Source organism: Pleurodeles waltl, chromosome 9, assembly GCF_031143425.1.
Source record: "Pleurodeles waltl isolate 20211129_DDA chromosome 9, aPleWal1.hap1.20221129, whole genome shotgun sequence".
In the NCBI taxonomy this organism is placed as follows: domain Eukaryota; kingdom Metazoa; phylum Chordata; class Amphibia; order Caudata; family Salamandridae; genus Pleurodeles; species Pleurodeles waltl.
Window position 1 is genome coordinate 180,753,017 of NC_090448.1, and position 22,906 is coordinate 180,775,922.

The 22,906-nt window shown below is 41.6% G+C and overlaps 1 protein-coding gene across 4 annotated transcripts in view; it reads right to left on the reverse strand.

Moving 5' to 3' along the window:
- PTPRG (protein tyrosine phosphatase receptor type G) overlaps window positions 1-22,906 on the reverse strand; it is a 1,030,330-nt gene that overhangs the window by 8,608 nt on the left and 998,816 nt on the right. For all 4 annotated transcript variants that reach the window (XM_069206538.1, XM_069206537.1, XM_069206540.1 and 1 more), the window contains 3 exons: window positions 17,535-17,681; window positions 15,742-15,884; window positions 4,899-5,034 (listed from right to left, as the gene is read on the reverse strand). In XM_069206538.1, the coding sequence (XP_069062639.1) occupies window positions 4,899-5,034; window positions 15,742-15,884; window positions 17,535-17,681 (426 nt within the window). The remainder of the gene's footprint in view (window positions 1-4,898; window positions 5,035-15,741; window positions 15,885-17,534; window positions 17,682-22,906) is intronic.

Below are 22,906 nucleotides of genomic sequence, written 5' to 3' on the forward strand. Positions count from 1 at the left end.
GCAACATTTCGGAAAAACGCTCTTCAATTTGGTGAATGTCTTACTTAGAAAAGCTTGGAATGTGCTTGGAAGTGTGTTATCCTGCCTGGACAACTGAAACAATCAATATTTAGGGAAATAAGAAAAAGTAGAAGACAATTCACGGCAGGCACAAGTGATGGAACATATTTTTCATTACCACGCTCTTTTGAGTGATGAAGGAATATAAGTCATTGCAGTGTATTTTTTTGCGAATGTTTCACAAACTTGAACCCCTTCTGTGCCGCGGACGTAATGGTTACGTCCTGCGGCACAGTGCTCATGTGCCGAGGACGTAACCATTACGGCCTGGGCACTGAGCTCAGAGGGACGCTAGCGCTCCCTCTATGGGCTTCCCTCCCACCCCCTCAAGGCAGGGATGGAAGGGGAAGCAAATGCGCACTGATCTTATCAGAGGCCACTTCCCGATTGCGCAGGAAGCTCAGCTTCCAGCGCGATCGGAAGAGAAATGCAAAGCATTTCTCTTCCGATCATGTGTTGGGGCCCGGAGAGGCTTCAAAGGGAAGGAAAGAAATTTCCTTCCCTTTAAAGTCTCTCAGAGCATTTCAAAAGCCGGATCGTAAATCGATCCGGCTTTTAAAATGCCCACTAGACACCAGGGATTTCTTTATGTATGGAAACAGGCATGAGGGGAGCGACCCCTTGGGCAAGGGTCGCTCCCCAGGTAGGCAATATTTTTCAAGGCCTTTTCTGCCCCTCCTGGGGGCAGAATCCACTAGGCGCCAGGGATAATTTTTGGTGGTGTTTTTTTGTTGATTTTTTTTTATTTTAGTTGGGGAGCGACCCCTTAGGCAAGGGCCACTCCCTAGGGGGCAAATTATATTTAGGCCATTTCTGCCCCCCTTGGGAGCAGATCAGCCTATTGTTATTATGCTGATTGGCCCCCAAGGGGGGCAGAATCCTCTAGGCGCCAGGGATAATTTTTTTCTGTGCTTTTTTTAAAAATTATTTATTTTTAGCGATGGGGAGCGACCCTTTAGGCAAGGGTCGCTCCCCTGGGGGGCAAATTGTATTTATACCATTTCTGCCCGGTCGCTTTTGTCAATCTGCCTCCAAGGGGTGTAGAAACCACTAGGCACCGGGGATCTTTTTTTTTTGTACCAATGTCATGCAAGGGGAGCGACCCCTTAGGCAAGGGTCGCTCCCCAGGGGGAGTGGGGTTGCGGGGGCAAATTTGTTATTAGGCATTTCCTTTCATGGGCAGTAGGCCCACCCACAAAAGTCAGGTACCATTTTTATCAGGAGACTTGGGGGAACGCTGGGTGGAAGGACATTTGTGGCTCCTCTCTGATTCCAGAGCTTTCTGTCACAGAAATGAGAGGAAAAGGTGTTTTTTTGGCCACATTTTGAGGTTTGCAAAGGATTCTGGGTAACAGAACCTGGTCAGAGACCCACAAGTCACCCCATCTTGGATTACCCTATGTGTCTAGTTTTCAAAACTGTGCAGGTTTGCTAGGTTTCCCTAGGTGCCAGCTGAGCTAGAGGCCAAAATCCACAGCTAGGTGCTTTGCAAAAAACAGCTCTGTTTTCTTTGTGAAAATGTGATGTGTCCACTTTGTGCTTTGGGGCTTTTCCTGTTGCGGGCGCTAGGCCTACCCCCACAAGTGAGGTACCATTTTTGTCGGCAGACATGGGGGAACACAGAATAGCAAAACAAGTGTTATTGCCCCTTGTCTTTCTCTACATTTTTTCCTTCAAATGTAAGACAGTCTGTAAAAAAGACGTCTATTTGAGAAATGCCCTGTAATTCACATGCTAGTATGGGCACCCCGGAATTCAGAGAAGTGCAAATAACCACTGCTTCTCAACACCTTATCTTGTGGCCATTTTGGAAATACAAAGGTTTGCTTGATACCTATTTTTCATTTTTTATATTTCAGCAAATTAATTGATGTATACCCGGTATAGAATGAAAACCTATTGCAAGGTGCAGCTCATTTATTGGCTCTGAGTACCTAGGGTTCTTGATGAACCTACAAGCCCTATATACCCCGGCAAACCTGAAGAGTCCAGCTGATGTAACGGTATATTGCTTTAAAAATTCTGACATCGCAGGAAAAAGTTACAGAGTAAAACGCAGAGAAAAATGGCTGTTTTATTTTACCTCAATTTCAATATTCTTTTATTTCAGCTGGTATTTTCTGTAGGAAACACTTGTAGGATCTACACAAATGACCCCTGGCTGAATTCAGAATTTTGTCTACTTTTCAGAAATGCTTTCTGGGATCCAGCATTGGTTTCCCACCCATTTCTGTCACTAACTGGAAGGAGGCTGAAAGCACAGAAAATAGTAGAAATGGGGTATGTCCCAGTAAAATGTGAAAATTGTGTTGAAAAAAAGGATTTTCTAATTCAAGTCTGCCTATTCATGAAAGTTGAGAGGATGGTGATTTTACCACCGCAAACCCTTTGTTGATGTCATTTTCAGGGGAAAAACCACGAGCCTTCTTCTGCAGCCCTTTTTTCACATGTTTTTTTTTTTAAAACAACATTTTATCTGAATTTGGGCTAATTTCTTGGGTTCCTTCAGGGGAGCCCACAAAGTCTGGGTACCTCTAGAATCCCTAGGATGTTGGAAAAAAGGACACACATTTGGCGTGGGTAGCTTATGTGAACAAAAAGTTATGAGAGCCTAAGCACGAACTGCCCCAAATAGCCAAAAAAAGGCTTGGCACAGGAGGGGAAAAGGCCTGGCAGCGAAGGGGTTAAATCCCTTTTCTCACATGAAAGCTCGATATGAAGCATGTTGGACCTTTTTGCAGGGTTTATCCCCAAACATTTTGCCTTCTTCCTCCTATTTCCTCTGACCTGCTTTTGTTGGCATTAGGACTCTGGGCACATTACCACTGCTAACCAGTGCTAAAGTGCATATGCTCTCCGTCTAAAATGTATTTGTGATTGGCTTATCAATTATTGGCATATCTGGTTTACTAGTAAGTCCTTAGTATAGTGCACCTGGTGTACCCAAGGCCTGTAAATCAAATACTACTAATGGTCCTGCAGCACAGATTTTGACGCCCATGTGAGTAGCCCTGCAAACATGTCTCAGGCCTGCCCTTTCAACCTGGCAAGTGCCCCAATTGCCAGGCCCCAACCTTCCCTTTTACTACATTTAAGTCACCCCTAAAGGAGGCCCAAGGCAGCTCATTGGCAGGGTGTAGTGCATTTAAAAGGTAGGGCATTTACTGGTGTGTTTTATGTGTTCTGATAGTAAAATACTGTGAAATTTGTTTTTCACTATTTCCCATTGGGGCAGATAGAGATGTGGAGTTTGGGGTCTCTGAACTCACAATGTAAAAATACATGTTTTGGTGAAGTTGGTTTTGGAATTGTAAGTTTGAAAATGTCACTTTTAGAAAGTGGGCATTTTCTTGCTTAATCATTCTGTGCCACTGTCTGTGAAATACACATCTGGGTGAGGATGACAGTTGGGCTGTTTGTGTATTCACTCTAGACATTCACACAAAGGGAGCTGAGGTGTGCCCTGCATATCCTGATGGCCCATCACCAGGCTGATGGGTCTTCCTGAGCTGCAGTGGTGGGAGGAGCTGACACTTGCACCTCAACCCACTGGAGTGTGTCTCGGGTCGGGGCAGAGAAAGGCAGGGTCTTATGCACTACAAAGACTTCTCTTTAAGGTTTGTCTACCTCAAAGACAGAAATGGGTATAAGTACTGGACCTCTGACGCCACATCATTAGGACACTTCTGGACCTACAACTGGACTCTGTCAGAAAGATTGTTGTGTTGCCCTAAGGACTCATCTGGACTGCTTTTCAGGAAGACTGCTCTCTTGCTTGTTGCCCTGCTGCCTGCTGCTCCCTGACTCTGTTGGAAGGACTTTGCCTTCCCCTACAAGTGGTCTCCAAGGGCTTGGACTGAGCTTGCCTCCTGTTAAGAAGTCTCAGGACCATCAAAGACTTTACCAGGGGGAGAAAATCCGACGTAACGCCTGCAAAAATCTATGCATTGCCTGAAAAATCAATGCAGAGATTATCTCGCGGGTGAAAAAAAAAAATCGATGCAGCACCACCTGAATTGACGCAGTACCTGTTTCATAATCGCAGTGCATTTTGGAGTTTCCACACATTGTCATAGGGCATCATAATATCCCCGCAACGCAGTAAGACGCCAAGGCTGCGCACCCAGAAATCGATGCATCACCTTGCCAACAGGAAATAATCGATGCATCATCTCCACAGCGCTGGAAATATCTACGCATTGATTTACTTTCCAATTCATCACCTCTTCTATGGCCCTCTGCACTACTATTTTTGATGCATCCCAGTTACTTTGTGCTTAACATATACAACCATTGTTTCCTATGGATTAAGACACACCTAAACCGCTTTAAAAAATGGTATCTTCACTTGTGCATATTGTATTCTTATAATTTTGGTCTTATTTTATTCAGATAAATATTATCTATTTTTCTAAACTGGTGTGGAGTACTTTTTGTGGTGTTTTCACTGTGTTATTGTATTACTTATTGCACAATAATTTACACATTGCCTTTTAAGCCTGCCTGCTATGTGCCAAGCTACAGGAGGGTGAGCACAGGATAATTTAGGGTGTGTTGTGACTTACCCTGACTAGGATTGTGGTCCCTTCTTAGACAGGGTGTATACCTCTGCCCACTAGAGACCCAATTTCTAACAGTGCAAGATTGATTTGGCTCTATTTTTGTATTTTGTAATTAAGTCTAAACCTATTGCTGACGAGTATTCTATTTCAGTTGATTACAAAGTCCATATGTAAAATTAGTTCCAAAAACATTTTATAGGCAGCAATCATGCATTTTCCAATGGATGCCTAAGATGGTACAGTGCATTAGTGATATATTTTTAATAAGAGACTTACTATGTCTGTAAATACCCCAGGCCTCATGAGGTTCATCATCTTTGCCACCTGGTATACATCAACAGCGTTCTCGTTTTCCAACTGCTGAGACAACGTAGTAAGGGCACAAAGCATTCCTGCGGAAACTGCTCCAAATCTATAAATAAAAAAATAAAAAATGGTTATGTTCATGCTTACTAGCTTTACAGATCCATTAGTAGTACGGCCTACCCCACATGCCGATTATATGTTTCAGTAATTAGTGAAGTTTAACAAGTAGCTTGTTATTTATGTCACACTATCCTTGAAGGAAAAGAGTCAGCATCACTTTAAATTATCAGTGTTCTTTTGGCGTTTGGGATCCCAAAATTTAAAGAATGATGGAATGTGTGTAGAAGTACATCTGCGTCTGAAAATAAGTTAATTTTTACAAGTGACATTATACCCAAGAGAAGGTCCCTCTCCTGTTTAAGAATGGGTAGAAGTTCCTTCGCTTTACTCCATCATTACTCAGAATTGAGAGGTGCACATGTAAGGACGCCAGCGTCTCATGATATCAACTTAGATTTTAGGTTAAAGGATTTGTCAAATTGATTCCAAGTTAAGAATGGGACAGTAAAAGCATTTCCTACGACCTTGCCAACTTAACAATAACTTGTAACTCATTTTGCAATACTATATATTTTAAAACCATTAGAGATATTTTCATGTACTCCTCTGTAATTAATCACAACAATCAAGTACATCTACATTCCGTTAAAAATCGTTAGTTGAGGTTATGACCCAACCAAATAAAAACAGTGAAATGTGCTTATTTTGGTGAACAGTGCAACCATGGCATCGCCAAAGTACTGACTATGACCTCGCATTTTAACAAAGCATCACAAATTACATAATATATCAGAAACCACTGACAATTATATCACTCTCCTTTAAATTTATTAAAAGCGTACACTACTATTGTTTTGTAGATGCCTTGCGTTAAGTATACAGACAAAATAAATGTAGCTGTAAGGATATATTACTAATTTTATCATGTAGATGCCCTCCTATTAATCATATAGAGAAAAAAGACAGGTCTGAAGGCAAACCTTAGGATTTAAAACCCAGATATTGGCTGTCTCCAGCAGGCTCTGTGCGTAGTTTGTGGAAACAAGAATACTTATTTGAGGAGCAAGTCATGCCATTACTGAGGTCAAAGGTACCACCACCGGTGTTGTGACCACCAGTGCTATTTCTGATGGCAATAATGTATACTGGAGTAAAACCTGTAGCAATTCTACTCCCTAGAAACACATATGCTCACACAGTCATTTTAGGGGGAAGGCTGCAGTAACATATTTCTAATACAAATATCCTTAAAATTGAACTGCTCAAAAACAGTTGTATTCCCACTCTCATACCAGAGGTGGATCAGACTTATCTTACATGTCCTCAGTGATGTCAAAGATCTCAATGGAGAATCAATACAATCCATACTTGGCATAATATCTATTTAGATATGTCAATAAGGATGCTACAAATACACACATTACCACCACATATCATCATAGCATTTGATAGTACCAGCAAGGCTGCAGAATCACTCAACTGTTGCCCTTGTCGTTGCCTGTTCTAGGCCCACGAATAAGCCATTATCCACTCCAGTACTTAGTAGGTCATGAGGAAAGGAGGGAGGACAACTATTGTTTTCACCTTCTCATGGAGCAGTGGTGGGCACATGGGCTACGGCCGCAGGTTTCTGGCTTCACAGCACTAATATTACTTAATTTATGATTTGAGAGTTTGATGGCTTAAATTTAGAGTCCTTTTTAGATTTTGCCTATCTCTAGACAAATCTTTTTTGGGGGCTCTGCAGATTACCTACTATATCTGGTTATTGTGCCTGGATTTTTCCCACCTGTATTTCAACTTTTCTGTGTCTTCAGTTGTTGTTTTCACAGACCAGTAACTCCAAACATTATCATTCAAGCATCAGATCACAACTATGTGAAGGCAAGTGTGAATCCTTTGTAAGAGTTTACTCTTGCCAGTAAAATATTGGCAACAGAACCCAAGCTTGAGGTAGTTTTAGCTATCTGTTGTCCAAGTCCTATTTTCCACTACGCAACATACATAAAGTGGGCTTTAAGTGAGTCTCTTTCTCTTGATTAAAAACTCTTTTTGTTTATCTCAGATCCCTGCTCGTTATTCCATGGCTTTCCTCCCCCAACATTTGCTTGTCCTTTCCCTGGAAAATGTATTCTTTACATTGTTTCCTACTGGATGAGTTATTTTCTTCCACTGCACACAAGGACACTATGTTAATTGTCTTTCTGATGGGATTGCATTACTTCCCTTACTATCTCTCTTGTATATTCAATTCCTTCTTAACTTCCCACGCTCATCTGTTGCCATCACTTCTGTAGAAAAATGCATTTATTGAATAATGATTTCCAGTAGTGCACATGAACTCTGCATGGTTTCATATATTATGTCTTTTAGAAGTCCAAGAAAGCTCTTTTGATTGATTAAATACAACAGACTGCTAGTTATACTTGCTGGTCTTGAATCAATATGGCTGGGATGGTCTTCTTGCCCATGACACAAACTGTTTACTTTTACTCATTATCTACCAGAACCGTTTATATAAATCCTATAACAAACATAGTAAGCACGAAATGCATCCTGAAGACGGATCAAAAGAGAAGCAATAATTAAATTAATTGATGATGAAAGACTGCTAGTACGATGGCTTCATTAGGGTAAAGGACTTTCTTTGACCAATCAAGTACAACAGAATGATACAAAAGTGTGGCACATTTATTATGACAGTGTGCCAGCAAATAAAACTTAATACAACAGAACTATTTATTCTAAATAATGTTCCTTACGTTCCTTCCATCACCCCAGCTTATACTGACATATATATCTGTCTTGAAAGTTGAGGAGCATTTTCAGAGTATGCTGCAAGAGAAGGCGTTTATAATGCTAGGCCAACCTTCCACTGAGGCACCTTTTGGTAACTTTTGTTCCATTCAACCACAACTATGCTTGGTTGACCGGCCTCGTACTAGACGTTATAACCCAGTCATCGGCAGGATGACAACATTACACTCATTACACTGACATACATTGTTAGGGTTTAGGCCTGGATTGTGGCATGTTGGGACATAAAGGTGCTATTGTTTTATTTTACCTGTTTCTCAATGCAAAGTACAGGGGAAAAGTATTTGATGAAAATAAACATAAAAAATGTACATCAGCGTAGGACTATAAAAACATGTTCTTAAAAAAATCTAGTGCAATAGCAAAATATTGGTTCTCTTAATTAAAATACAAAGTAAGAATTCTATGTGAACTGCAACACTGCCAACGACAAAGAGAAGAAATGAAAACATTTGACAAAGTCAATTAGTAAAGGAATAGACAGGAAACAACAGAAAGGCATCTCTATGAAATCAACGTTTACTTCCTCTATGGTGAGAGTTGATTCTTCCTCAAGCGACCCTTATTGTGGTTCGAAACACTGAGTGTTTGCCCAATTAGTTCACATGGTATCAATCATAGTTGCATGTCCACAGCTAATTACGTATGCTGCCTTACTTGTAGAAGCTGTGTTTTTATCAAGGAATGGCATCTGTTTTTGTGTTTAGCACTAATACAGTTGTGCCTAAAAGTTGCAGGCAGCTAATGAGGTCAGAGACATTATTATAACACTATCCCTCCGGGGAGTGAAAGTATAAAGATTGAATTCAAAGTCTGACACAGAGGAAACACATCATGAATACAAAACCTTCAACAGTAGGCCATATGTGCCAAAACACTGCAGACCACCACTGCACATGCAATTATTTTCACGGTGCCTGCCAGCCTCGGCAATCAGCGCATAACACATTACACTTTGCAGAACCACTTATAGCTGACAAATGCAAGCTCGAAAATAGTTCCAGCGCCGTGCTATTGATGAAATGATTATTTATGCTTTCAAGTCTGAGATAACTTGACACCCTTGTTTTGAAGAACAGTCATGGCTTCCAAACTGATCTGTTACACATTGTTTTCTTAGAATAGCGCCCGGTGTGGAGTGTCTGAACATACATGCTTCTTATGCAGTGGTCGGAGTGCATTAAAAAAAAAAAAAAGTATGGGAACTAGGATTCTGCATGCAGGAGGTTGGGGTCAGTGAGCGTGGGGGCGGGGTCAAAGGTGTGACTAAAAAAAGTAAATAGGTTATACTTTTTTTTTCTTTTATCATCAGGCAGAAACATAGAACATAACATGCAGCCTAAATGAAAAACACATTTAAAAATGTGTTACTCGTTGGGAAATGCATTATATATAGTGCCTTATGAAACATCTATTAACTAATGCATTGCAGTGCTCTGTGTTTAACAAGAGAGTCACAGAATCCAGTCCTGGGTGGTGCCGTGGGGAAAAGTGACGATTATTTTAGTGCTATGAGGTCCCAGCCTGTGACAGAAATCACTGTGAATATGTAATTCATTATGTTAAACTTGCATTACATACAGTAAAAGACAGATTAATAAACAATGTGAAAAATGTTTGAGATAAAATGGTACTAAAATATAGATTTTAGCAATACCCAGGTTGCACGTAATGCAATTTTTTCCATTACTGTCCCTTCAACACTTCCAGGTATAGTAAACTTGATCTAAATATAATAAATATAATTACAGTTAAAAGCACACACTTCACAGCCCAGTTGAAGAAAGAATAAAGCTTTGTCATCACAAAGCTTCTAGTGATTAGGTCAATTAAAGCCAGTACCGGCTGCAAAGTATCCTTTACATTTGCAGCGCACATTTGCATTTCGTTCAGGCAAGCAGTCATCCTTGTAGGAAGGCTTCTTAAGCTGTCTGCCCGTCTTCAGATTTGTAAACTCACTAAATGACACTTAAACTGAGACATTTAAACTGTCCGAATTGACCACCCGGGGATGGTTGTCTTTTAACACAAATTAGGGGAACGATGTTTCATAATCATAAAAGTATGGGCACATTATGCCCCTCCGAGCCCGATCACTTCGAACACTGTTCACATACAGTGTTAACATATGCATGTAAAACAGCCTAGCAGTGGTGCCGCCAGAAACTTTTAGAGCTATGTCTGAACAATGCTAAGGACTCTAATGTGATTTTGAACTTTAAATTAATTGCCACCTCAATGAAAATAAATATTTTCCATCCCCTACGTTTGGGGTTAGGCTACGGTATGGCTGACTGGGTGAAAGTGTTACACTTGTGATAAAAATGGCAGAAATATGCTAAATTTCAGAAAGGAGCTAATTTTTTCAAAAGTCGTTCTAAAAGTATATGTACTTATTCGCCGACAATATTGCCAGTGTTTCCTTTTCTCTATTTATTCTGCTTTACTGATCAAGTATTCTTATTACACTTAGTGCTAAATAGGTGCAGAATTGATTGTGATTTGTAAATTCAAAGTAAATATCCAACAAATAAATAAAACATTAATTAATCTTTACTGTGAAATGTATTTCTGAATGGAACGGAGTTTCGGGTGGGAGAAGACATAAGCTTTCCTTACCAGGGGCCCATTTAAATCCATGTTATTTCCACACCATCCAATTACCACTATTGGGAGTGCAGATATTCAGTAAGCAGGAAAATAATGGTAACTACACAACTTACTGGGGAATAACAAGCAGAAATCAGTATTTCTGCATCTATCTGCCCATATTTTCACCTAGAGTTTCGCACAGTGAATTCAGCTCTCAGAAGCAGAAATAGGCTGGGAAACAAGCTACCCTCTCCACTGTGGGCACTTCAAACCCACACTGGCACTTTCCTCCCAGTGGGATGTTAGCTTACCTGGCTGGGGGTACAAAGAAGGGAGCCTGCCCAGGATGCATCAGTCTGTGGCAGGAGAGGTTACTTTTAAGGTGATTCGATTCCTGGGCACTACTCAAAGGGTCATCCAGCTAGAACAGAAACATGTCCCACAGCTAGGCCTTTGTCTATGCCCTGGGAGCAGTCTTTACACCTTATTCAGGACATGAGCACTCAGATGGCTGCAGCTGAAGGCTAATGCAAATTAGCCTCTAGAAGCTTTAGGAAGGCAAAATAGGTGTATTTCTAAAAGTACCTTTTTCTTAATATTTTTTAATACCAGACTTCAACAGTGTATTGGACTTTTACTAAACATTACAAAATGTTTATGGATTACCTTTCTGTTTCCTAGCCAAAGATAGCAATATTGGTAGTCTTGAAAAAAGAGGCAACCTGAAATATGCTGGCATTACAACTTGCAAGAATAAGGTACATATCCTTGAATACCAAAGCAACATCTGCTGCAGATGATGAACCCCTACGTGCAACTTCGGGAGATCTTAAATATGACACAGGGTTAACAAATACCCAGATTTTATTAAAAAAGGAACATTGGATTTTCAAATGTATAATAATAATAATAATAATAATAATAATACCAACATCACTCTCCTCAATGATATACCAGCGGTATCACTATACTGATTGTTACCTGTACCAGGTTTCAGTCTATGACATGAATCTCTGGCACAAGTCACACAGTAATACAACTACTTTAGAATTCTGATACAGATACAGCCACCTGGTGTTTTCTTTGTTGATCAGCTATTATCATCACCCACACCACAAAAACTGACCACTCTCTACAAAGAGAGAGTCTGAGCACCCTGTACAACAGCATAGACTACATCTCCAATGCAACTCAGGACCTGTCGCATACTGGTCCCACCACATGCTTACACAGCAGTATTCATGATCTCTCAGTCAGAAAAGGATACCTCCATCTGCTTGTTTTTAGCTGATTAGCTATTATGAGAATCCAACACCACAAAAATAGAGTACTTCTATGAAGTCCAGGACTGAGCACCTCACACAATTATATGGACTACATCTCCAAAAATGTTCTCATCATGCCAGGGCTGATTCCCATTGTTACGCATGGTGTGCGCTTGCCTTTTAAATGCCTTAGTGGACAGACACTGCATCATTTTAAATGTTTTAGTGGACAGACACTGCACCATTCTGGCTCAGAAGACGTCTTTTACAAGATCACTTAAGCACAATTGATATTGCTCCTCAGAACTGGTTTGTTCTACACATGTGGCACTCTGCTGTCTTTGCCATATCTGGTATTTGATTAACAAAAATGCTAATATATGTATATTCATCTATGATCAACTTTATATCTCTCCAGGACTGAATATTTTCAAGCAATTATCTAACATAGTGGTGTATGTATATACCTTTTACACCCAAACACTCACAAACCAATGAGGCTGGGTCCTGATGAAAGCACACTGATTTAGGGCACTACAATGGGCTGAAACATGTTGACCTACCACAGTAGGTCTGAATAATTCCCCAATACTTTTTACTCTACCTACTGGAGGCTTCTATTACAGTTATCTTGCCCACCAGGAGTATTTTTATCATTTCCCCCTCTCTCCATCACTAATCAACATTCCTACACCAGTTCATAGGGTACTTGGACCTGTATTGTTTATCCATTGTCCAGCCTCAGAAGCTCCCTTGATTTATGATGTTAGAAGCCCTCATTGGTGGCTATGCACACCAATGTGGGGAGGGGCCCTATGATGTGAAGGCCCACCCCCTTGTCCTATAACCTAGGATGTCTTTACCTCATGTACAAAAGATTTGAGGCTAACTGTGCTTTTCACTTTTGGCATCTATGTTTTGCATTATGCTAAACATTCTGCATATGAGTGAGTTTTTAGCTGCTCTAGTTAATTTCCCCCACCTTAATGTAATGAGAGCTGTATTACATAAAATGGGATGACACTAAAACTGAAGAATATTATTGTTTTAAGTCATGTGTTTTTTCTCCTTCTTGCCAACGCGGACTGTTTTCACTGTATTTTTTTATGTCTGGGTTTACACCACTCAAGAAGCCCACCAACAAACAAGCCAGCGAGAAAGCAACCTGGTTCACCGACGAGCTCCAAAACTCCAAGCGCAACTGCCGGACAATAAAGAAGATATGGCTCCACGAACGCACACCTGACAACCACGCCACCCGCAGGCATCACCAACTCATCAGACAAGCCAAGAGGTCCTCCTTTAAAGACCGCCTGGAAAACAACGCACATGACAGCAAAGAGCTCTTCAGCATCATGAAGGAATTCTCCAACCCCAGCGCCAACATCAACGACATCCCACCCTCTCATGAACTGTGTGACTCACTGGCCACTTTCTTCCACCAGAAGATCACCGACATCCACAACAGCTTCAACACCACGTCCACCCTGACCACGCCAGACCCCACTTCCGGGAACACCACCCGTACCAACCGCCTGACCTCATAGAGCAACGTCAACGATGACAAAACACGCAGTATCATGAACTCCATCCACTCAGGATCACCATCAGACCCATGCCCGCACCACGTATACAACAAAGCCAATGCAACCATCGCACCCCTTCTACGGAAGGTCATCAACATCTCCTTCGAAACAGTGACTTTCCCGGAAAGCTGGAAGCACGCCAAAATCAACGCCCTCCTCAAGAAGCCCAAGGCCGACCCCAAGGACCTCAAGAACTTCTGGCCCATATCCCTACTCCGGTTCCCGGTAAAGGTCATCGAGAAAATCGTCAACACGCAACTGACCCGCCACCTTGAAGCCAACGACATCCTGGACCCTTCCAGTCCGGATTCAGATGAAACCACAGCACCGAGACCGCCCTCCTCACCACCACAGACGACATCAGACACCAACTCAACAACGGCAAAACATCTGCCCTCATCCTTCTGGACCTGTCAGCCGCCTTCGACGCGGTCTGCCACTGCACTCTTAAAACACGCCTCCATGAAGCCACTATCCAAGAAAAGGCCCTCGACTGGACCACATCCTTCCTCTCCGGCAGAACCCAGAGAGTCCGCCTCCCCCCCTACCGATCCGAAGCCACTGACATCATCTGCGGCGTACCCCAGGGCTCTTCCCTCAGCCCGACGCTGTTCAATATCTACATGGCCCCCCCTCGCACAAGTGGCCCGCCAACACAACCTCAACATCATCTCCTATGCCGACAACACCAAACTCATCCTCTCCCTAACCAAGGACCCGCACACCACCAAAACCAACCTCCATGAGGGAATGAAGGCCATCGTCGACTGGATGAGAAGCAGCCGTCTGAAACTGAACTTGGACAAGATGGAGGTCCTCATCCTCGGGCCCACCCCCTCTGCCTGGGATGACTCATGGTGGCCAACCTCGCTGGGAACCCCACCGACACCGACCAACCACACACACAACCTTGGATTCGTCCTCGACTCCTCCCTTTCCGTGTCTAAGCAGGTCAACGATATCTCCTCCTCCTGCTGCTACAACACCCTTCGCATGCTCCGCAGGATCTACAAGTGGATCCCGACCGAAACAAGAAGAACAGTGACACAGGCCCTTGTTAGCAGCAGGCTAGACTACGGCAACGCACTCTACACAGGCATCCTGACCAAGCACTTGCAAAACCTACAATGCATCCAAAAAGCCTCGACCTGACTAATCCTCAACGTGCCCCTCTGCAGCCACATCTCCCCCCACCTGAAAGACCTTCACTGGCTCCCCGTCGACAAGAGGATCACCTTCAAGCTCCTCACCCACACACACAAAGCACACCACAACGCCGGACCAGCCTACCTGAACAACAGACTCTTCTTCTACACCCCTACCCGACAGCTCCGCTCCGCAAACCTCACCCTCACCGTCGTTCCCCGCATCCAACGTAAGACCTCTGGTGGCAGATCCTTCTCCTACCTTGCCGCCAAGACCTGGAACACCCTCCTGACCAGCCTACGTCAAACCCAAGACCTGCTCACCTTCAGAAGACGCCTCAAGACCTGGCTCTTCGAGGAATAGCAGCACCCCCCACCTCAGCGCCTTGAGACCCTCGCGGGTAAGTCGAGCGCTTTATAAATACAATGATTGATTGATTGACAACACAGACCCTACTGCTTACAATACATACAGAATGGTCTAAGGGACCGCACCTTTCAATCAACTACTTTCAGACAATGGCTTGAGGTTTTGTCAATCAAGTGACTGCTCATCCTAGTGGAGTATTCATCTCTTACTAAATGCTACTGACTGCTTGGTGTATTATCCTTCTGCCTCCAGTCAAACACTTTCATTGAACTGCCAGAGGGACCACTTTATAACCACTCTCCAGATAGCTTGCTCTAATGTGCTTTAACAGACCTGATCACTTTGCAAATGCTCATTTTAATTGTGTGCTATATTTGTTAGAATCATATTACTGATTGTGCTATCACATTGCTGGTGCCGCGTTTTGGAGTGAAGTACTACAAAAGAACTAGAAAATACATTAAAACACCACATATACAACCATTACACAGAAGGCCCAGAAACCAACAATTGAAAAATACAGAGTGAAAAACAGGGGTCCATGGGTATACATAAATAAATTATCTAATTTAGCCTTATAGCCTGTCGTAGTGGTTTATACCGGCCATTAAAGGCCCGCTCCACCGTTAGGGAGTGGGACCCTCTTGCTGGTATAGGGCAGTTATGGAAGACTATAAGGCTATTAGAATGTTCTTATAAGTAAAACAAAGGCCTCACGGAGCAGAAGTGACTGAAATTCATTCAGCTCGGTAAGGCCTTTGTTCACAGCAAAAGCTGTGAACAAAAACACTGGACGTTTGGAGCTCTGTGCTTCTATCACCCATCAGATGCCTAGAGCATGCCACTGTGTTTATTGGAGCTCCAAACATTTCAGTGTTCTAATGTGCACTGATACATGTTACACCGGTTAAAAATCATTTGAATTAGCACTGTATACCAATACAATATGAACTAGTATGTGAAACAGAAAAGACATACTCATCATGGACAATGGTGGGGCCATCCCTTGTTAAGGCCTCTTCCTTGATGACATTGATGAGTTCAAAGGTACTACTTATTGGGGCATCTGGATTAGGCCATTTTGGGCACTGAAAGTGACGGACTTCCAAAACATAGTCATCCTACGTGAGTAAAAAACAGAACATGTTATATGCTTGCACAATTTTATTTTAACTGAGCATTACTGAACTTGGTAGTACAATCTGCTATTACTTAGTGGACTTAGCGATGGCAAATTCTGCAATCTTAACCACTACATATTTAACAAGATATTTTTCATTAAAAAAAAATCTCATACAGAAATGTATAACGCAGCAGCTTTACCATGCTCTTTATTTAACTCACTCAATTGTGTTTGCACTTGACTGGCTGCAAATCAAACAGTAATAACATCATTGCCACAAATACATTCTTGGCAGACTGGTATTTAGGTGAGATCTGACAAGGGTATAGAATGAGCAGTTGTGAATAGATTGACACCTTAATTTTCACACTCTCATATAAAAAAGCAGACCAATACACTGTTCCCATCATAGGCAATGAATCAAAGACACATGCAAGCATTATAAATTTGCTGCAACCAATCACACTGGTATTATTCCACACAGCTAAATGAAAAAGAGCTTGAAAAGCGACAATCTATTTTGCAGAAGCAGCCACTAAATGGGAACTGAATATATCATTCAACAAGTGCTATAAAATAATTATAGTAACACCAAAAAAAAACAGATTTTCTTTTTAATCTTATTTAGAGCTGCCTAAGGAATTACTGTAATCAATTCTTCGACAAATATACAGAGTGAATTTTGGTCTGCCTACAAGAGCATCAACCTCTCGCCTAAGGCTACTGGTTGTATGGTGTACCACTGTGTTTCCTATGGAATGCTTGCACTACAAAACATGAGTATCTATTTTACATATCAAAAGTACACCTAACAATCGTGCATTAAATGATTTATCACATCAGAGCATGCATTCTGAAAGTAACTGTTTCAATGCAACTGGCTTTTAAAAATATTATAGGCCGGAATCAAAATAGAAGTCAGATATATTGACTTTGCCAATGCTTGTTTACCAGATTGATTCGAAGATGCAGCTTTTTGGAATCATTCTTCTTCCATGAATGACTAAGATCTGTTTATTTCATAATAGATTCTCTAAAGAATAGGTGTCTGGTATGTAGTGCTACATTAAAATGTTATTTCAGAGCACATATTTAGTATTAACTCTTCTATTTTTTAAACTGAGGCATAGCGATCAATAGCCTGTTCACTACAAGTGCTGGGAAGGAAGAGAACAGATAAAATAGGGTAGGTCTCTAAGGCACAATTTAAAAGTATACGTTTTATAATAAAACATTTGTGATTTGCTTTGAAACACACACAAAGGACACCATTAAAAACCTATCTAACCCAGCATAATGTGGTTTATGTGGTGTTTTACTTTAAAACAAACAGACACCCATATTGCCTGTGAATGAGAAATGGCGAACAAAGCGATTTAGGCTCTTATCTGTGAGTTACTTTCTCTCATTTTGATCCTCTGGATCTTAAATAGCAATGGAGTCAATAATCGCAAAGATCCGGCACTGTGTTTTACGTGTCCTTATTTAGAACCTTTTTCACGAGCACCACAATGTATACTTAATTCCATAATATGATTTCCTCATGAATACCCACTGATCGGTTTCAACGTCAAATTATTTTGCAGTAAGGGCAAGTGCCCGCTCAACATAATAAATGTTCTCACTCAAATGCTACAGTTCAATTTACCTGAGTGGCTTCTAGGATGAAGTCATGGATGCTGATTTGCTCTTCATTGGAGAGGCATAGTCTATCCTTGCTGATAAGTGTTACAGTGAAGGCTTCACAGTTCATGGATTCTTCACGACTTGGCCAGTACACAAACTCATCTTCAGCCTGAGTAAGGAAAAGTAACAGATTGTGAGCTTCTACAAATTTTCATCTATATTAATGAGAAATAGGCTGAAAAAATTAAAAACAATTTTGCAGTGTCAACAAGCTGGGTTTTAACAGTTAACCTGAAGCAGACTCTGTGCAGACACCTGAAACTTGAACACTCAAGGAAATGTATTTATTGAGAGATGTGGGTAGACTTGACTAAACCCTACACATTGCACTTTGTGAGGGCCGATCTGAACAGAATTTATGGATCAGGGCTAAATGGGAAAGAGACTTGAGATTCAGAATGACAAAAGAGATTAGTTTATACTAACGAAGTGACTCATAATGCCTTAAAAATTGGAACTTTGTATTTCTCTGTACTGAGCAGTATTGTTTTCCTCCAGAGATTTCTCAAAATATTCTTAAGATGAACAGAAGGGTCAACTGATGCTTTGTAGACCATACCTGAAATATTAAATCATTCAGTAGCTCCAATATCTAAATTGGTGGTATTGTATTAATATTAAATTAATATATGGAGGATGTTCCTTGGGAATAATGTGATGGAGCATTTGTCATGTGTGGGCATGCTCAAACAGTAATAGGTCTAGATGTTAGACAGGGCTACTGAACACCAGCCAACCATGGTGGTGGAGGTTGTTGCCACTGGTGTCCATCATAACATGGCTCTGCAAAATGAAGGGGTACACCCTTTCCACAGCTGACTCTCAAGCACTGGATGAAGTGGGGTGTGGAATTTATTAAAATATCTACTTGTCCAGGGGACAGGTTGCTTCTCAAATCTACTTGTCCTGTAAAAAGATCTACTTGTCCCTTTGGTGCCATTTAGTGTGGCGCCAAATTATGGCAGCAATCTCATTATGTAAGAGCTCTGATAATAGCCTCTCTGATTATGCCAGGGCTACTACCATAGTAGGGCTTGAATACTTGCAGTTTCAATCCCTACTGTAGCAATTTCCTTATTTTGCCACCTTTCTGCAGATCTGCATACTGTGGCTGGAGGACGCAGTAAGCAATAGTTCCAGGGCTGGAATGCCTTTGAGTCTGCAAACCTACTAACCTGCATGTTTTAAAGATTTTCACCAGCTTTTCTCTAATATTTTCCCATAATAAGAAAGGTTGGACATTTACTCCTGACAATGGCAGAATTAGAACTTATTCCAGGGTTGGGAAGAAAGTGGCTGGAGAGAAAATGAACTTGCAAATGCTCAATAGATTTTCACATGAGCAAATCTACACATGGTATTTACCCATGCTAAAATACAGTTCACAAATATTTTATAGGGGTACGACATATACCACTTTTGTGACTTTCTTTAAGAATTTGGGGCCACATGTAGGTAGGTTCAGATATGCGACCCGCAAATTGCGAGTTGCAAATCCGAATGTAGGATGGTGTCCCTGACACCATCTGTGGCTCGCATGGGCTTCGCAAATGCCCACCTCATGAATAATCATGAGGTGGGTCGCAATTTGCGACCCCCTTGCGAATGGCGGCCCTCACAGGGATGGTGGCCTGCTGGAGACAGCAGACCACCATGTCTGTGACTGCTTTTCAATAAAGCAGTTTTTTTTTTTGTAATGCAGACCACTGCCTGCTCTGAAAAAATGTTTACAGTGACATTTATAATGGGGAATGGGTCCCATGAGGACACCTTCCCTTTTGCGAAAGTGTTAGCACCCATTTGAAATGGGTGCAAACTGCGATTGGTTTGCGCCCGCGTTCGCAAAACAATCCTACATTGCACTGCGAGTCGCAATTAGGAAGGGGAAACCCCTTCCTAATTGTGAGACGCAAACCCGTTTTGCGATTCTGTAACCAGGTTACCGAATCGCAAAACTGGGTTTGTGCATCGCAATGTGCTTTTTGCACGTCACAAACAGCGAAAGTCGCTGTTTGCTACATGCAAAAAGCTACCTATATGTGGGTCTTGGTCCCTAATTAGGTCTGGTGTTAACAAAGACATTTTGTTTTTATTAAACTTCTATTTCACTCTCTTTCGGCTGGATTTACTGTGAGTGATCGCATTCTGCTCTTCCACAAGGAGCATATTGGCACACAAAGTAGTTTTGTTCAGTGTCAGGAACTACAGTGGCAATCAGTGATGTAACGAAACTGGAGGGTGCCCCTTTGCAAAGAACATGGAGGAGCCCCCTCTCTAGACTCACTCAGGGCAGGTGCTGTGCTGAAGGGGCCCTCTGGAGGGCGGCTGCGGGGCCTTTGTTATGCCACTGGTGGCAACGTGTGCTTTTAGAGTTCAAAAACGTTTTGGTTTTTTTTTGCCAGTGTTTGTTACAATGTTGAGGGCCTGGTAGCTCCCACAACAATAAAGTGTTACAAAAGCCATGTCAAAACAAGACACGCATTGATGAAACTAAAAGACTTATAAAAATATGTCAGATCAGTTGGCTTTGTCAGTGTTTGTTTATTTTCATGCTTCCCATAATCGTGTTGAAAATGGTTACACTGATTTTCCATTAGAAAGATTTTTGGGAAATACTAGCATGCATCAAAACATTTTACTAAATTACACTTCATTTGCATCAAATCAGAGAGCATTCTGGGAACATTAAACTTAGCCTCATAGCCTAAACTTTTCAAACATGAGTATACACGTTTTCTTTTTTTTGTACTGGAACAAACGTGAGTAGTGAAGTGTGACTTTAAAAGATTTATTTACAGCACTCACCCTAATAATGAAGGCTTTCAAATAATGAACCATAAATACAAGTTCAAACACCATTATCTTTTGGAAACACATTACCTCAACTGCAGAGAGTTCCACTCTCTGTAATACAGGCAGCCAAAGGCTTTGTGCTGCAGAGGGTTGGGCCTACTTGTCACAAGGACAAAGTAAACATAAAAACTTGTTGCCCTTGACCCCAAACAAGATGTCCCGGGCGTCGGGCGATAGGAATTCCACATCCCTGAGTGGGTATGATCTGAAGGGCACAACATGCTTATCCTTTTTTTATTTAATAAAAACAGTTCCCCTACGTTTTGTGAAAAGACAACCATCTGGGATGGTTAATTTAGAGAATTGAAATACTTCAGCTGAAATGTAAGGCAGGAAGTCTCCAGTGCTGTGAAAAAAGTGTTGGACAGACTGCTAAACAAGCCTTACTGCCAGACTGCCTAGTTGCCTTACATAAATGTTTATGTGCACAACTGGATAATCTGAAAATTTGAAGTGTGCTTTGAAGCTGGCATTGGCTTTAATTGATAGGATCACCTGAAGCGTCCTGATCACCCATTTATTCTTTTTGAATGGTATTGTAAGCATGTTTTCAGCTGAGCGGTGAAGTGGGTGCTTTTAAAAGAACAGTTATAAAAATAAAATGTGCGAAGTATAGTCTGGATATTATTAAAAAGCTATATTTTGGAAGCACGTTATCATCTTGGATCTTTTTGAGCATTTGGTAGCAGCCTGTCTTATACTGTGTGTAATGCTCAATTAAAATAATAACTTGCATATTCACAGTGCTTTCTGTCACAAACTGGGATCTTGTAGCACTAAACAAGTTACTATTTTCCACTGCACTAACAAGGATTCGGTTCTGGGGGCTCTCTGGTTACAGACACACACCTCTGCAGAGCACTAACAGAGTTTAATAGTGCATTTCCCATTTAATTTAATTTGCGTTTTTCATTTAAACTGTGCCTTGTTTTACATGTAGTTACTTCAAGGTGAAGGACCAAAAAAGGTTACAGAATATATTTTTTTTAGCCATGTCTCTGCCTCCGCCTCACCCACCCCATTTGCACACAGCATCACATTTCCCAAACTTTATTAAATGCCCTTCTGCCATTGCTCTCAAGGTGGTGATGACAAGTAGGACAAGTAGTACAAGTAATCTCAGAAAGAGAGTGAGGGAGATAGAGTGGCTTACTTAACTTAATCACACAAAAGAGGGAATAACGTAGTGTCCAGTACAAGTATGTCATTCACAGCAGAACTTAATATTGCACACATGGAGTAATCCATATGTGGTCTGTTAGGTACTCCAAAGAAGAAAAACTTGGATTTAATCCAGATTAAATGTCAGGTGCTGTGACCCTTAGGCCTACCCATTGCAAATGACTATTCCTTTCTTGAGCAAGAGAAGCAGTGTTCGATAAACTGCTCACGCTCTGATAACCAAAAGTTCAGTCAATGTCTCTCGGGCAGATTAAATTACCTGATGTGGTGTGCACTTGTAATTACCAAGTATGAGTGTACCTGTGAATGGGCATGGAGCAAGATGTCATGTGCAATACTAAACCCCCAAACACTTAACTCCCATCCACCTCCTCTTTGCAGTCCACCGGCTGGCCCAGCAGTGGCTCCTTCAGGACCCCTCTGGTAATCTGCTGCAGCTGTCGTGGCAGAAGGATCTTCCTTCTTGAGTCTGGGGCACCAACATAATCACTGAAGCACAAAGAAGATAAAGTCTGCATCTTTCTCTGTGGAGGGCTCTGAATCGGGAAGTATTTAATTTGTCTTTGATCAAGACAAGTAAGACATGCGCTCTCCTTAGGGAGACCGGGAATCCTGCAACCTTCACATCTTGCCACTCCCACGCATTTCCTCTGCATTATTTGGGCCAGTTCTAACATGGGGTTGACAGCAGGGTGTTCCTCTACAGGCTGGCAGACTCCAGCAGGCCATGGCTTTCTCCTCTTAGGTAAGTAGCTCCCAGGGTAATTGACAACCCCCCAGTTTCCTCCAGTAAGACTTGCTGAAACTAAGGGATGTCTCCTTGCCTTTGACAGATGGGCTATCAGTGTTACCAGTCCTGCAACACCGCCACTGTTTCTAGGCAGTGAGTAGTTTGAGTTGGACCAAACTTAAGGAACCTCTGTTATACAGTATTTTAAGACAAGAGATGTGGATTAACTGTCTGTGTTGCAAAGGATAAGTGAATTATGAAAAGAGACAATACCAAACAGGCTTCTAAACCCCGAAATATTCTTTGTACAAGGTGATATTCCTCAGAGCAGGCAGTGAACATAATGGATCCAAAGAAGGAGTACCAACAGCATGAGCACAAATAGTGAATAACTATCACTGGGCAAATATCATTTGACACATACGTATTTCTTCATCAAAACCAGATATTCACCCAGTATAACAAAATAATTTGCTATTAGTTTTAATTTGCAACTTCTTATTGATGACCAACGACATATCAAAAACCATGCAACAGAATATGATCTCTATTTAGGAACATGGCTAGTT